This window comes from Elephas maximus, chromosome 17, assembly GCF_024166365.1.
Source record: "Elephas maximus indicus isolate mEleMax1 chromosome 17, mEleMax1 primary haplotype, whole genome shotgun sequence".
NCBI classification, from domain to species: Eukaryota; Metazoa; Chordata; class Mammalia; order Proboscidea; family Elephantidae; genus Elephas; species Elephas maximus.
In genome coordinates, this window is record NC_064835.1 from 42508431 (window position 1) to 42524363 (window position 15933).

The 15933-nt window shown below is 52.1% G+C and overlaps 1 protein-coding gene across 4 annotated transcripts in view; it reads right to left on the reverse strand.

The window, feature by feature from the left end:
* Nucleotides 1-8537: 8537 nt before the first annotated feature.
* Nucleotides 8538-15933, reverse strand: part of PAX8 (paired box 8) — a 70658-nt gene continuing 63262 nt past the window's right edge. For all 4 annotated transcript variants that reach the window (XM_049856702.1, XM_049856701.1, XM_049856699.1 and 1 more), the window contains 2 exons: nucleotides 15845-15931; nucleotides 8538-14413 (listed from right to left, as the gene is read on the reverse strand). In XM_049856702.1, coding sequence (XP_049712659.1) covers nucleotides 14337-14413; nucleotides 15845-15931 — 164 coding nt within the window. In that variant the 3' untranslated portion in view covers nucleotides 8538-14336. The remainder of the gene's footprint in view (nucleotides 14414-15844; nucleotides 15932-15933) is intronic.

Below are 15933 nucleotides of genomic sequence, written 5' to 3' on the forward strand. Positions count from 1 at the left end.
GTAGGGGCTTGAAAGGAGCTGGGCTGAGGGTGGGGGAAGTGGGGAGGGGAAACATGGCTGGAAGGGTGGGCTGGTGTCGGATTATAAAGGGCCTTGAATGCAAGGCCAAGAATCTTATTTAGCTGACCACGAGTGTGGCTTTTTGTGAATGTACAGTGTGGCTGTCAAGCTGAGGAGTGACAGGCTCACGACTTGGGAGACAGCCTGAGTTTTGCTTCATGAAGGTGGAATGACTTGAGTGAGGCAGGCCAATGGGAAGGGTCAGAATATGGCCTGGAAACACTGTACTATTCGTACAATTTGTAAGTCAAAACTTATTTGGGGGGCAGCGGTGGTTCAGTGGGAAAATTCTCACCTTCCGGGGTTCCATTCCTGGCCAATGTACGTCACGTGCAGCCACCACCTGTCAGTGGAGACTTGCTATGATGAACAGATTTCAGGGGGGCTTCCAGACTAAGACAAACTAGGAAGAAAAGCCTGGTGATTCACTTCAGAAAATCAGCCAATGAAAACCTTATGGATCAGATGTGGTCTCCATGAACCAGGGACCAACTCAATGGCAGCTAGCAACAACAAACTTATTTCAAAATAAAAGATACAAAGGAAAGAGGGAAGAAAAACTATGACCTGGAACCTTGGGAGAGCCCTAAGGCAACGTGGAAGCCTGGAGATCGGGCCGGCCTCTCCCTCCTCCCCTGGCCTCCAGCCCCACCCGACGCGCATGCCCACATGTGTTTATGGGTTTGCTGAATGGCCGCAGAGCCACACTGTCTGGAGAACTCCTCACCACTGTTCCTCTGTCACCTCATTTGTCCCCAGCTTTTCTTGATGCCGTGTCCCATCCTCATCTGACAGTGGCTCACACCTTTGCCTGTCCTGTTCCACTTCCCTTCTCTGTAGCCTGGGATCAACCCTTCCCCTGTGCCCCCAGACCATCCCCTCTTCTCCTGCCTTTGTGGACCTCTGCCCCTCAGGGGACACATCTAGGCCTCTTCTCTACCCTCTCTATTATCTTGCCTCACACATACCTTCAGGTATCATCACCATGAGGAAAGAGAAAACTAAAAGCCTACTTCCTGTTGCTTCCTGTGGCTAAGACCTGTGTCCTTCTCTGTGATAAACTCACAGGATGTGTGGTCTTTGCCCACTGTTTCTCTTCCTCACCCGGCTCTCATTCACACCTGGCTTCCAGCCACCCCTTCCCGAAATGCCACCCCCAGGGGCACCAATGCCCCTCAGTTACTAAATCCAATGTCTTTTCTCAGCCTTCACTCCCCTTCACCTCTCAGTGACCTTTGGCCCTGCTGGGCACACAGCCTGCCCCAACCCTGCATCAAATCCCTGGTGCTCACCAAGCCCAACAGGACCTGACATTGACAACCAGGCCCTGCTTGGCCAATGTCCTTTTCTAACTATTTGACCTTGGGCCAGTTACTTAACTTCCTGTGCTTCAGTTTGCTTATCTATAAAATGGGGATAATAACAGTACTTACCTCACAGGGACCTTGTGAAGATTAAGTGAAATTATGCATGTAAACATCTGAGAACAATGCCCGGCACAGAAGGAAAACCTGGTGAGTTAGCTATTAATGTGGCCTTACCTCAGGCATCCTCCCCCTGCTTTTCTGGGTTCCAGCTCAGGTTCTGCCCTCAAGCACGCCAGTCCTGCTTTGATGCTAGGCCCCTGCACTTGGCTTTCTGAAAGTCTGCCTGGAAGTTGCAAGTAACAAATCTTAGCTCAAATGAGCTTTAGCAGGAAACGAAATTGACGGCTTCAATAACCGAACAGCCCACGTCCAGGTTCGGTGAGGCTTACTCTAGGGCTCCACACAGAGCCAAGATTCCATTTCTCTCTTGCCTTCCTGGGCTGTGTCTCCCAGGCTTAGGAGCTGGAGCAACCCTGATGGTACCAAGATGGCACTAGTAGCTCCTGAGACTCCCTTTTCCTGGCACAAACCTAGAAGACAGATATCTGCTTCCTGTAAGTTTCAAACTCTTGTCCAGAGTCCTGAATATCCTTGGGTGGCCTGCCTTGGCCATGCCTGAACCTATCACCAGGGCCAGTGCCTAAGGTAATGAGAGCCTGCCTTTGGAGAGATGGCATAGTAGAGATAATACCACCCAGAGCCTGGGAGCAGCAACCAAATGCTGAGAAATTTCAAGGACTACTAAGACAGGGAAAGGGTAAACCAACTAATTTCCAAATGACACCTCCTCCAAGAAGCCTTCCCTGAGTAATGCCTCCTCACCCCATTTTATTTCTATCACATCAAAATCTGTAACTTTTTACATTTGTTACTTTCTTTACTTCTTTGTTTGCTCTCAGTAGATCATAAGCTTCACAAAGGCGGGGAAGCAGGGATGTTTTCTGTTGTTTCCCCAGGGCCTGTGTAGGACTGACACCTAGGGTTGAAAGAATGCAAGTTTTGAAACTCTATTCCCTCTGCTTTCAGGGCTCCACTTTTCTCCTGGTTCCCATACTTTCTAGGATGCTCTTTTTCTGCTACCTCCTCTTGCTCCCCACATCCCTAAACTCAGCCTTCCCGTAAGATTTAGCCTCAGAGATCTCTTTGAGGTAGCTGCAGAGCCTCCAGGATAGCTTCTAAGAAAACAGTCCCCAAATCTAAATCTTCAGCCCCAATCTCTGTTGTGAATTACAGACCTGAGCTCTAACTGCCTAAGGGATGTGATCCCTCAATAAACCTTCCAGAAAGCACCACGGAGATGTTACTCATTATACACACGTAAGGACTGGACTTAACGTTACCGCCCTCAAGCTGGTCCCCTCCTCACTCCCCTATTTCTACTAATAATTCTGTGGATGTTCACCCATTGCTTTGCAAGCTCACACACCAGTGTATGTAAGGAGACTTCAGCCAGATGGGCTTTTGTCTCACCTTGGTATCAGGGAAGATACTTCTGGTTTTCGGATCTCTTTGCCCCCATCTGTCTCATGACACACCTGGGGTTGGGAGAAGAGGCTCCTTCGTTCAGGGTTTGCTGAACAGTCCTGCCCCCTCCTCTACGTATATACATTCACTGCCCTGACCCTGGGCCAGACCCAGCTGGGATCCTTGACTTCAGCTGCCAGTATTTCCTCTGGGACCCTGGGCACGTCCGTGTGCTAATCTGTGGTCCAAGGCTGAAAGAAGTCCCAGGGCTGAAGGAAGGTTTGAAGGGTACGGAGTCTTTCTCTGTTGAAGATAATTCTGCATTTCAGCACTCTCACTGCCTTGGGGTCTGGAGTGACTGCTTCAGCTCTGCCCGCTGGGCGCTGCTCAGAACAGCCTTGGGCAAGCTACTCCTAAATTTACTGCGGTGTCTTTGCAGGCACCGTACCCTCTTAGTCACCTTTGTCAAGGCGGAGGGGAGTAATTTCCTTTAGATCCAAGTGCTGGGAACAGCGTTGCTTCTCCTGAGAATAGTTTGTGGTCTGCCTGTGAATAATGAGAATCCTGCAAGTGACCATGATAGACTTCTCACTTGGCCACTGAGATACTCAAAGCCAGTTTCCAGCTCTACTTGGAGGCTCTCAGGCCCACTAGAGCGCCCATTGGCTATTTTCTGTGGTTGCCCTGATGCTTTTTTACTTGTGTTTCACTAATTTATTACATGCATTTCCTGTGAACGGTCTCAAATTCTCTCTGGAACAAGGTGGGGAATACATTAATATTTAAAATAAAATAAACACAGGGTCAGTGTGTGTGTCTTAGGTTGGAAATTCCTTAAGGGCAGGGACCATGTCTGTTTATACAGTGCCTGGCACAGTGTCAAACAGAGGCTTAACACATGAACTTTGATGAAGAGGAGAAAGAAGCTGCGTGAACTAAGACACAAAGGTTTAGGTCTCACTCTCCAGCTATCAGAAACCCTGGTGGCATAGTGGTTAAGTGCTATGGCTGCTAACCAAGAGGCTGGCAGTTCAAATCCGCCAGGTGCTCCTTGGAAACTCTATGGGGCAGTTCTACTCTGTCGTATAGGGTCGCTGTGAGTCAGAATCAACTCGACGGCAGTGGGTTTGGCTTTTGTTTTTTTTCTCCAGCTATCCCTCCTCCAAACCCCCTTATGCAATGAGTAACCTTCCTCATGTCTGACGAAAATTATCCCACATTCCTGACCATCCCTAGGCTCACCTCCCTCTCCAGGCCCTGTCCACACACTCCACGTGCCAGCCTCATTCTCACCCACACTCATTCTCACCCACACTCATTCTTACCCACACACATGCACTCTGGCAAATGCTGCCTTCCTCGCACAGATTCAGCATTCTCACGCCTCGCTCAGCCCCACCCTGCAACGCCCAGACCACCCTTTCACCCACTGCCCCAGCCCCGCAAGCTGGCCCAAGGCAGGGCAGCAGTGCATGATGCTAGAAATGCCACCAGCCTGGATTTGGAGGTGCTGTCCCCACGCGGGGGCCTCCAGCCAGGCGGAGACCTGGAGAGGGAGGGAGAGGATAGCAGCTTCAAAACTCCAGATGCAGCAGTTAAAAAGAGGACAGAGGCAATGATCCTTCAAATTGCCACATCTGTATAATCTGCCTTTTATTTTCTGCTTCATGAAGTTTTATTTCCTATTATTTATTCACCTCCCCGCCCTCCCATCCCCCGCCTCTGCTCCTCCTTAGTAGGGGACATGCTCAGATGGGCCTTGGAGCCCTGGCCGGGGCCCACCCCTACACAGCCCCCTGGACTGCTGCCGGGAGAAGGCACCTCTGCCTTCTTCTTCCTCCAGCTCTTCCTCCCTCCCTCTCCTTAGGGCATTTGGGGACTGCACCCCCCTCACATATATTGTTTTTCGGCCCCTAAAGGCCCCTGGCTCCACCCATCAAGTAGAGATCTGAGGAACTATGTATGGGGAAAGAAGGGGACCATGGAGGTGAGGCCTGCCCCCAAAGCCTGTATCACTGTCACATCTCAAAGCCACAGCTGTGTGGGGAAGAGGAAACTAAGAGTCCTGGAACTCACAGCCAAGTGATGCCCCCACCTTCACACTCTCTCTCCGCTCCCCTTTCTTGGCCTGTCATTTTTCCACCGTCTCCACTGAGTGCCTTTCCCCTACTACTCCTTCTAGCTCCTGTGGGCCAGCTTGGGTGAGGGAGGTACTGAGATGGGAAGGAGGGGGACCAGCCAAGACTGTGCAGGGAAGAGCAGTATTTGGTCTGTGTTTTAGGCCCTGGGCACCCACCTGCCCCTTCCCCACCCAGCTCTAGGAACTAAGAGCGAGGCCTTCTGGTTCATCTTCCTTTCTGGAAGGGTTGGGGGCCAGAGAGTATGAGTTGAGAAAATGTTTGGGAAAGAACACTTACATTTTGTCTAGATCCTAGTCTAGAGCCCTCCTTATCCCTCTCTGAGGCCCAGAAGCACAGGAGAGCAGCCCTTTTCCAGGAAGGGTGGTCAGACTTTTGGGCCTGCATATTGGGTGGTACAAATGGTTAACATGTTCAGCTGCTAACTAAAAAGTTGGAAGTTTGAATCTACCCAGAGGTGCCTCCTAAGAAAGCCCTGACCATGTACTGTCAAAAAAATTGGCCATTGAAAACCTCATGGGGCACAATTCTAGTCTGACACACACGAGGTTGCCATGAGTCAGAGTTGACTTGATGGCAATTGGTTTAGCAGTTGGTGTCCAAACCCACCCAGATATGGGGCGGTAGAGAAGATAGGGGTGGTAGAGGCGACAGGGATGGTAGAAAAGATAGGGATGGCAGATGAGGCAGGGATGGTAGAGGAGTTGGGGATGGTAGGGGAGATGGGGATGGTAGGGGAGATGGGGATGGTAGGGGAGATGGGGATGGTAGGGGAGATGGGGATGGTAGGGGAGTTGGGGATGGTAGGGGAGATGGGGATGGTAGGGGAGATAGAAATGGTGGAGGAGATAGGGATGGTAGGGTAGACGGAGATGGTAGGGGAGATGGGGATGGTAGGGGAGATAGAAATGGTGGAGGAGATAGGGATGGTAGGGGAGACGGAGATGGTAGGGGAGATGGGGATGGTAGGGGAGATGGGGATGGTAGGGGAGATGGGGATGGTAGGGGAGATGGGAATGGTGGAGGAGATAGGGATGGTAGAGGAGATGGGGATGGTAGAGAAGATGGGGATGGTAGGGGAGATGGGGATGGTAGGGGAGATGGGGATGGTAGGGGAGATGGGGATGGTAGGGGAGATAGGGATGGTGGAGGAGATAGGGATGGTGGGGAGACGGAGATGGTAGGGGAGACGGGGATGGTAGGGGAGACGGGGATGGTAGGGGAGACGGGGATGGTAGGGGAGATGGGGATGGTAGGGGAGATAGAAATGGTGGAGGAGATAGGGATGGTAGGGGAGACGGAGATGGTAGGGGAGACGGGGATGGTAGGGGAGACGGGGATGGTAGGGGAGATGGGGATGGTAGGGGAGACGGGGATGGTAGGGGAGACGGGGCTGGTAGGGGAGATAGGAATGGTGGAGGAGATAGGGATGGTAGAGGAGATGGGGATGGTAGAGAAGATGGGGATGGTAGGGGAGATGGGGATGGTAGAGGAGATGGGGATGGTAGGGGAGATAGAAATGGTGGAGGAGATAGGGATGGTAGAGGAGATGGGGATGGTAGAGAAGATGGGGATGGTAGGGGAGATGGGGATGGTAGAGGAGATGGGGATGGTAGAGGAGTTCGGGACGGTAGGGGAGGTAGGGATGGTGCAGAAAGGCCTGGGATGGGCATCCAGGACTTAATAAATATTATCTGAAACCCAGCAGCACTTTATATGCATCTCTTCTATGGTCTTCATGGCTTTTCCACCTTGCTCTATGCTTGTGTACAAGTCTCATTTCAAGTCTGGGTTTGGGGGGGTGTGGGGAGGGATGATGAGGGTTCTATCAGGTGATCTTGTTTTCTTCTACGTACTTAGCAAAGGTTTTTGCACATAGTAGATGCCTCATGAAAGACTCTTGATTGAATGAATCAATGAATTAACATAAACACCAAAGCAAAATCCTCATTCCCCAGCCTACACTCTTGTTAGGTGCTGTTGAATCAATTCCGACTCATTGCGACCCTACAGGATAGAGTAGAACTGTACCATAGGGTCTCCTAGGCTGTAATCTTTATGGCAGCAGATCACCAGGTGTTTCTCCCTTGGAGCCACTGGGTGAGTTTGAACCTCTGATCTTCTGGTTAGCAGCTGAGGGCTTACCCTTTGCGCCACCAGGGCTCCTTCCAATCTATATTAATTGTGGCTAATTAGCACCCCTGTGGTTTCTGCCCTGCTGTGGAACCCTTTAGAAGCCCGGCTTTAGCTCAGTGAACTGAATCAGGACTTAAACAACCCACCTGGGTGGGGTGCGGCACCAGAAGCCACCCCACCCCTACCCCAAACAGAAACCAGATTCCAAATATGGAAATACTGTGGTTGCCTGATGGAAAATTACCTGGGGAATTTGGGAGACAGAGGGCCTCATACCTGAATCAGTCAGATGAGGCCCTGAATGCTTTTCACTGACCCAGGTAAGTATCGAGTCAGAATGTTGGAGCTGGAGATCATTCTGGCCCAAGCCATGCATTTTATAGATGAGGAAACTGAGAAGTCTCCTGGGGTCACCAGTGAGTGGTGACAGGTGAGGCCACAACCCCATACTACAGCTCTTCCTGGGCCATTTTAGCAACATTCCTGGGTGATTCTTTCCCAGGAGGATTGAGCTGACTGCAGGGATGGGAAGACTGACCAGGAGCCGCGTTATTATGACGAGGATCCACAGCTTCTAACAGCACCCACAAATTCAGTGCGGGGGATAACAGGGAGAGCAGGTCCTTTCCCCATCATCAGGAAAGAGGCTGGCTGTAGGAGAAAAAGGCTATAGTTTTTACAGGTAACACACTCCATAACCTTCATAGCTGCCAAGAGACATTTTCACCAGGCCTTGCCCCTTCTTTCTTTCCCTTTTCTTCCTTTTTTCCTTTGGTGGGGAGACGAGGCTCCATTCAGGCTAAACTTATCCATTTTACTGAAGATTTCTTTTCTGCTGCAGTTGAGTCTCCTGGCGGGTGTGTGGGCAGATTAGGCCATGGTAACCTCTTACCCCAGGAATTACATGTGTAGAAGCAGATGCCCAGGGCACGGGGCCCCACTATGGGTCCCCACCCAGAAGGCAAGGGCAGGGGTGAAAAGACTGGTGTGATGGTGATGGAAAGACAGCTGAGTTCCCAGCCTGTGCTCCTAGCAAGGCCTGGAACCCTTGGTGAAGCTTGCTGCCAATGACCCCACCCCTAAAAAAAAGCAAACAAACATAAAACAAACAAAAAAAGATTTATTTGTACATGAAAATGTCTCCTGTTCAAGGGTGGTTCCTGGAGTTAAGCAGGAGGCAGTGGGCAGGCATGTGTGTGGCTGTGTGCAGGTGTGTGCCAGTCTCAGCATCACATGGAGGGGGGCCCTTGGCTGGGGGAGAGGCATCCTTGACTGGAGAGAAGGCAGGAGGGTGTCTGATGGCGAGGGAAAGGATGAAGAAGGAGGGGAAGGTGGGGGTCCTCAGAAGAGTGGGGGAGGGTGGGGGGGCGGGGGGAGGGTGCTGGTTTCATGCTGTTACTAGTTTGATTTATCCCTAATGAGTTCTCAGCACATGGCTGCTCCCGGCTCACTCCAGGGGCCAGCGCAGCCTCCTGCGGGCCAAGCCCGCCTGGCTCTGCAGCAACAGCCTTCGCTTGCTCAGAAAAGAGCCAATTTCCACACTGCACAGTCTGCTTCACTCAAGGGGAAATCACATTTCCCTGGGAGAGCCTCAGGCAGCACTTCGCACCGCAGCCTGGCCTGCTGCCACTGGGCACAGGCGCGGGAAAGCTGGGCCCAGCTCCCCCTCTCCCCAACTCAGAGCCCCGCTTCCCGGCTCCATTGAGGTCTGAGTTCCTCACCCCCAATCTCCAGGGTGGTGGCAGCCTCCCACAGCTGGGGCTTGGCCTTCGCTGCTTCTCAAGAGCAGGGTGTTGTCCAGGAGAAGAGGAGAGAAGCAAGGCCAAGATGGGTCCGGGCTGCCTCCTCTAGCTTCTTTCTTCCAGGAAGCTAGGCGCCCTGGTTCTGTTCTACGAATGGATAGGGGCTCAGCAGTGTGCAGTGGTTGATGGTGGTGGTGTGTGTTTGTGAGTGAAGGGTGCTGCAGGGACTGGAGATAGTAACCTCCCCTGTCTGTGTCCCCGAGCCCCCACAGAGCCAGAAGAAGAAGAAAGTAAGAAGAATGAGAAGCCAAAAAGACAGGGAGGTGGAAACTGGGAGAGGAAGTTTTCCCTAGTTGGTGGTTTCTAAATTGCAGAGGCTACCTTCACAGGAGCCCTTCCTGGGACCTTCGAATTATCTTTCAGGGGGCCACGGCCTGAGAGACACAAAGGTCTCTCAAATGATGGGGAAAGGAATCACTGCAGGAGGCTCAACAGAAGGAAGAAGGAAGGAGAAGGAGGTTCGGAAGGGAGAGGAGGTGGCTTCTGCAGGCCGAGCTCTTTCACGGAACACAGCCAGGTGCCGCTGGCTGTCAGGAAGGGGCACAGGAACTGAGGCTGAGCGGCAGGCTGCTCCCCTGCAGAGTGAAGTACTTTATGACCCTTAAGGTCAGTAGGGGGCTGCCAAGGGGCAGCCTGCGGGGACACTCAGGGCCAACCTTGAAGGAGAACTGGGGCTCAGCCTGGCACCCCCTGTTCCTGCCCCAGCTTTCCTTCTCAGCCTGAAGGCTGACCTCCGGCCTTACACACAGGGCTGACTGGCAGAGTGCGAAGTGTGTGGCAGCACCCTCGGTGGTGGCTGGTAGCTGGTTTGACAGGAAACCCCTGTCTCTCCTCAGACAGCAAAGGATGCCTTGAGGTCTCTATGGGAGCCTGGCCACATGCAGACAGCTGAGGCTTTAGGTTTGCATTGAGATTAGGCCTCAGATTAGGGATCAGGCTGTGGTCCCAGCTTCACTGCCAACTAGCTGAGTGACCTGAAAAAGTCAAGTCTCAGTTTCCCCAACTGCAAAATGGGGCCAATGTTCAGAATCACAAACAAAAATTGATGTGAACGGATTTTGTAAACAGAAAGAAACTAGGCCTATGTGAAGTGTTATTATAAATTCTGTGGAGGAGGGAGGACACGGGGCTATTAGTGGGTAAAGCAGGTGGGCTCCCTTCTTCTGCCCAGGCCTCCTTCTGCCCAGGACCCACTGACCATGGGCATGAGGTGAGACTTTCTGTCCCCTCCTCCTGTGCCCACTCCCAAAGGTCAATGATATTATCAGCTGCCTTAAGAGGGCTGATGTTTTTATGCGGAATCCCTCGGTGGTGCAAATGGCTAATGTGCTTGGCTGCTAACTTAAAGGTTGGAGGTTCCATTCCACCCAGAGGCACCTCAGAAGAAAGGCCTGGCAATCTACTTAAAAAAAAATCAGCCTCTGAAAACCCTATGGAGCACAGTTTTACCCTGACACACATGGGGTCAATGGGGGTCAGAGCTGAGTGGATGGCAGCTGGTTTGGGTGTTTATATGTACAGAGAAGGTGTGTGTAGATGTGTGAAGGAGGCAAGAGGATGAGGAGGGCAGGTGGGCTTGGGAAAGTTTAGCGAGTTCCTCAAGTTCTTTGGCCTAGTATTTTCTAATCTACAGACTCTGGTCACAAATTCCTCTTGCCTGGGGTTGCTGGGAGCACTGAGTGTGTGCCTGGCACATGGTGGGCAGAAAATACACGTTTTAGTCACATAAAAATATTCCAATAGAATATTAGAGAAGTGAGATAAGGCAGAGGAACTGGAAGAATCAGAACTAGCCTGGGGGCTGAACTTGGAGGAGGAGGGGCATCCAGTAAGTGCCAGAGGGTTCAGCAGCTCAGGTCAACCTTAGGACAGGTCCTCCCAATCCAGTGCTCTGCATCCCACCAAGAACCCTTTCGCCCTTCAGGGGCTGTCTGGTCCACAGGCTTCCTGGGAGCTCCTTGCACCCTCAGCTGTCTACCTGCTGGGAGAGCAAGGAGGGCTGGAGGAGAAGGGATGAGGGTTATGGACCCTGGAGAGCTGACCGCCTGGAAAGTTAACAGAGGTCTCTCTACACAGTGAAAGGGATTGTTACAGGACCACGAGGCCCCAGTGTGCAACGCAGGGGAGGGTGGACCTGGATGCCTTGGGAATGAGTCAGGCACAGCATCCCCCCGACCCTTCACACTCCGCTACCCAAGGGTATTTCCCATCCCAGTCCCCATCCAGCTCAGCCTCTGCAGCCCTCCTACCTGTTGTGTCTTCCCTATCTTTACACACCCTCCCCTACAGTGCCCCCGTGTGCCACCTCAACTTCTCCCATGCCACCCCAATGCCTTTGCACCTTAATTATCTCTCTCCCCCAATGCATAATGACTGTACTTTCCAAGTTCCAAAGCAGGACCCATGGTTTGACCATGGACAAAACATCAGGATGGGAACAGGTAACTGCTGGGCTTGGGGCATGCCACATACTCCCCAAACACCCACTCAGAGCAAAGCAGAGCAGAGAGTCCTGGGGGGCCCAGCTCACCTCAGAGAGGGAAAGGTGAGTTCTGAACCATGTTGTCATTCGGGAGTTGGAGCAAGTTTGCCTGGAGCACACAGCGGAGGGAGGATTTTGGCTGCAAATGTAAATTTTAGCTCTGCAGGTTCCCCAGGACAGCATGCATCTCTAAATAACTGTTGCGTGTGTGTGTGTCTGTGTCTGTGTCTGTGTCTGTGTGTGGCGGATGGGTGGGGGGGGCCTCACTATGGCCACAGAGGTAGGTTGGCGGGTTGTCCTAGGGCTCTGGAACCAAGAAGTTCAGGAGCATGAAGAGCCTCAGATATAATGGGACTCAGAAGCCTGCTGCTGTCATGCTCATAGCTAGAGGGAAGTCCTGTTATTGAAAAGCAAATGTTGTCTCAGATTCCACTCAGAAGAGATGGGGAACAGGTTTTCTTCATGGGAGGGTCCCCCATGGCTCAGCTCTTCTCACGCCATCCTTGGTGAGCACCCCTGGCCTCTCCTTTGGGAGGACTAAGGAGCTAGGGCCCCATCTTCCCACCTCCCTTCTTAGCCTTGGAGTTCTTCATCTGACTCTGCCCCTGGCAGTTGTCTGCCCGACTGCTCCTTGTCAACATTAACCTGGGCACTGAGGCTGCAGACCCCTGCCCTTCCTGTCAACAGGGTCTCACATGGAGAGGGTCCTAGCAGACCCCAGGCAGCCCCAGGTGGGCCAGGCACCCTGTTGGGGGCAGAGCCCTTGCAGTCACCCTTGTATTCTCACCCTTGTTCTCCCAAATTCCTCAAAGGAATTGTCCTAAGCCCCTGCAGACACCTTCATGCTGCCTTTCTCCCCCTGGCACCCTGTGCCTCCCCACTGCCTAGTCATGCCAAATCTTTAGAAACTAGATTCTCAGTAACAGCCCCAGAACCTTGGGTCTGGAACTGTCTGGTATCCCTGATGAGGGCCCCATGGTGTTGGGCAAAAGGGCTGGACTTGGCATAAGAAGACTTGGTTGAATCTACTACTTCCTATCTTGGGAAGTCATTTCATTTTTTCTAAGCCTCAGTTTTCTCATATGTAAATATGTAAAACAGTGCTAATCCCAATTTAGCTTATACAAAGCCCTCCACACTGTGCCTGGTATATAATAAGCATCTTCAAGCACTGCTTACATAGGCTCTAGGTAACAGCTATTTTCAGTTGCATCACCAACCCTCCCAGTTGACTCTCTGGCTTCCTGTTGATAACAATAGAGACTACTTGTAGGGAGTCTGTGACTGGCCAGCACTATGCCATTTGCTCATTTTGTCCCCGCATTTACTTACAGCTGAGGAAATCAAGGCTTGGAGGTAACTGATTTACCCAGCATTAACCATCTGTTAAGGGCAGAAAGAGAGTGCCAAGCCAGGGCTCTTGGGTATTATATGGTTCCTTTCAACCTGCAGTAGTCCCAGGATAGTGCAATGGTTAACACGCTCCATGCTAACCAAAAGGTTGGAGGTTCGAGTCTATCCAGAGGCACCTTAGAAGAAAGGCCTGGTGATCTACTTCTGAAAAATCTGCCATTGAAAACCCTGTGGAGGATATTTCTACTCTGACACACATGGAGTTGCCATGAGTCAAGTTAACTTGATGGATGGTCTGTGTTTTCAACCCACAGCTGGGTACTTGGCTCTGAGGTTCTCGGGAGAAGGCCCAACACTGAGGCGCCTCCTTCCCCAGCCAACCCCAAAGCCAGAGATGAAGAGTAATGGTTTATTGAGTCATGTGGCAATGGTGTCTTTAAAAAAAGAAAGAAGCAACAAGGACAGAAGCCTGACATGGCAGGGAGACAATTCATTTGAAGGTCAAAGTCTGGCGGATGGAGAGAGGGAAGCTTGTCCCAAACAGAGCTCATTTACAGTATTTACAGTTAGGTGTGGGGGCAGCAGCTATGGGGAGCACGAAAGTAAACCTCCATTGTTGGTTTCAAGGGGCTACATCAGGGCTCCTTCAGAGGCGGTGGGCTTGGACTGCAGGAAGCACATTGGCTTGGGAGGAGCTACTGAAAAGGGAAGTGGGTCCCCAGCAATCTGCCTTCCTCTGTCCTGGGCACAGGAGTACCTCACACCATCCCAGGGCCCAGAGGCCCTTTGGAATGTCGATCCCAAACTGTGTAAGGCTGGCACAGCTGATGGTAGCTCCCAAAGGGAAGACCCACCGGACGAGAACCTGGGATGGTGTTTGTACATTCACTGCAGCAGGCAATGGAAGATCAGTTAATAACGGGGTGGAGTTTCTGATTGACCAGACCCAGCCTTCAGCCCATACCCAAGAGAGGGGCATAGGAAGAGCCAAGCAAGGTGAGTGGAGAAGGTGGACAGGTAGGGAGGCTGAGGGAGGTGACCATCAAGATCTCTGGGGGAGACAGCCCTTGCACTGGGCTATGGCTTGTGGGCTGGATGGGAGTGTTTCCAGCACACAATTGCTAGAGTTGTGTTGGAGAAAGAGCCAGGAGGCATCACTGTTCACCCCTCAGGCCCAAGTGGCCCCGTCTGCCATCCCCTCAAGGTCGTCCAGCTGTTCCTTCTTCTCTCCTTTGATGGGAAGCCTCCAGGGGCCATGGTCTCTCCTCCAATTTTGTCTTTTGCTGAATGGGATGGTTCTCTTTCCCTGGGACTCCTGCCCCTCATTAAGGAGTCTTAGAGGACAGTTTGGCCTTCTCCAAGATCATTGTGTCTTTCAAGGTTCATTAAATTAACCACATGGGGAGTGAGCCGCAATGCTGGACTTGTGGTAATTTTTCATGTAATAAATAAAGATTCCTTTGTGTGACTCTCCGGGGCCTGTCCCAGGCTGAGTCCTCCTGTTGCTCGGTGGCTCCCACTGTCCCCATGGCAACTACAGATGGTCAAAGGCCGTAGCGGTGGTGGGCGGTACACTTGGCCTTGATGTGGAACTGTAATAATATGGGGAACCTGGACATGTTGAAAAAATAACAACACTGCTGGTCAGAAGGGGAAATTGCACCATAGCTTTTCCCTGCATCTGCTGACCTTTAAGACAGCACAAGTTAATCATTTATCCCTCTGGCCTATCTGATCATCATAGATTAACTCCTGTCCGGTCCTATTTCCTCCTTCTCCAGCCTCACCTTTGAGTTTCTAGCCAGAATGAGAGCAGTTGCTTCTCTGCCCCCTCCCTCGATGACTGCTTTGACCTTCAACACCCTCGATTCAGGGAGAGGCAATAGAGAGCATGATATCTGGGGCTCCGAGGACCTAAGCACACTGGGGGGAGCACCTGGATCCTCCACGCTTTGCACAAACAGGGCGAGGTCAGACAGTCTTCATCTTAAGGCCCAGGGATAGAATCCTGACTGGTCAAAGGGGGTTGGGATTTGAGGCCTAGGGCAGGATGGGTGTCCCGGAGGCCCAGCAGGAAGATGCCCTGACGCTCCAGCACATCTCACCGCCCTCATTCGTTCTGGCTAAACTGAACAGAAAGGTGGCCTGGAGCTGAACTCATCTGGGCAACAGAGCTCAGGTCAGCCATCATCCCAGTCACTTCTGGAGCTCCAGGAGGCAGTGGGAGCAGGGAGGACTCTTGAGAAACGGTGGTCCTGCCTGGTCTGAGAGAATGTCCAGCAGGGCCGGCCACACTTGCACTGCTGACTCTCTCTGGCTTCAGGTTCTCTCTGAGATCCCCAAGGCCAACATGTGAGTGAGGTCCCCTTGAGCACGGTCTCTCAAGCCTCCCTTTCTAGGGCCTTGGTTTCCTAAAAAACTTCTCTACTCAACCCAGTGTTCCAGGCTGAGAGAGGGTTAAGAGTGGCCATGCGGCTGACTCTCTGGACCTCACTACAGAATGCTGTCCAGTTCTTTCAAAGCAGATATCGGGGAACATGGTGGAGCGAAGGATTTCTGTGTAAGGGTTTTGGCGCAGAGCCCTTTAGATGGTAAACATGGAAGACAGGACAGCATTTTTGGCATTGGGAGCCTCCCAGAAAGAAGGGCAGCTGGTGTGCCTCTAGGTGGCTCTTAGTAGCTCCTGCTTTTAGACTGTAAGCCCCTAAGGGCAGAAGGTCCACTCCTAGCTTTTCTTGTGCGCAACTTCTCCCTTCCCTTCAAGGCCAGAGCCCAGAATCTCACACAAACCAGGACTTAATAGACATGGATGTGGATGCTTGGAGGGAGACTGCTGCAGGGGAGTCTCTTCCCTCTGCCCTCTTCCCCACAACCAGCCAGGTACATTACCCTCCCCTTCCTTCTCCAACTCTACAAACATCACCTTATTCCTCAAGCCCTTCGTCTAACCTAGGGCGCTGAGCTTTGAGACAACTTTTGACCCACTCTTGCACACCCAAGTCATCCCACACAGCAGAGGCGCTGGCCCCAGAGGTGACTTACTCAGCAAGCTGGAGTTGGGGAAGCGCCAGGCCTCGCTGTAGGAAGAGTAGGGGGTGTGGCCATAGGCGTTGCCAGAGTATTCACTTCCT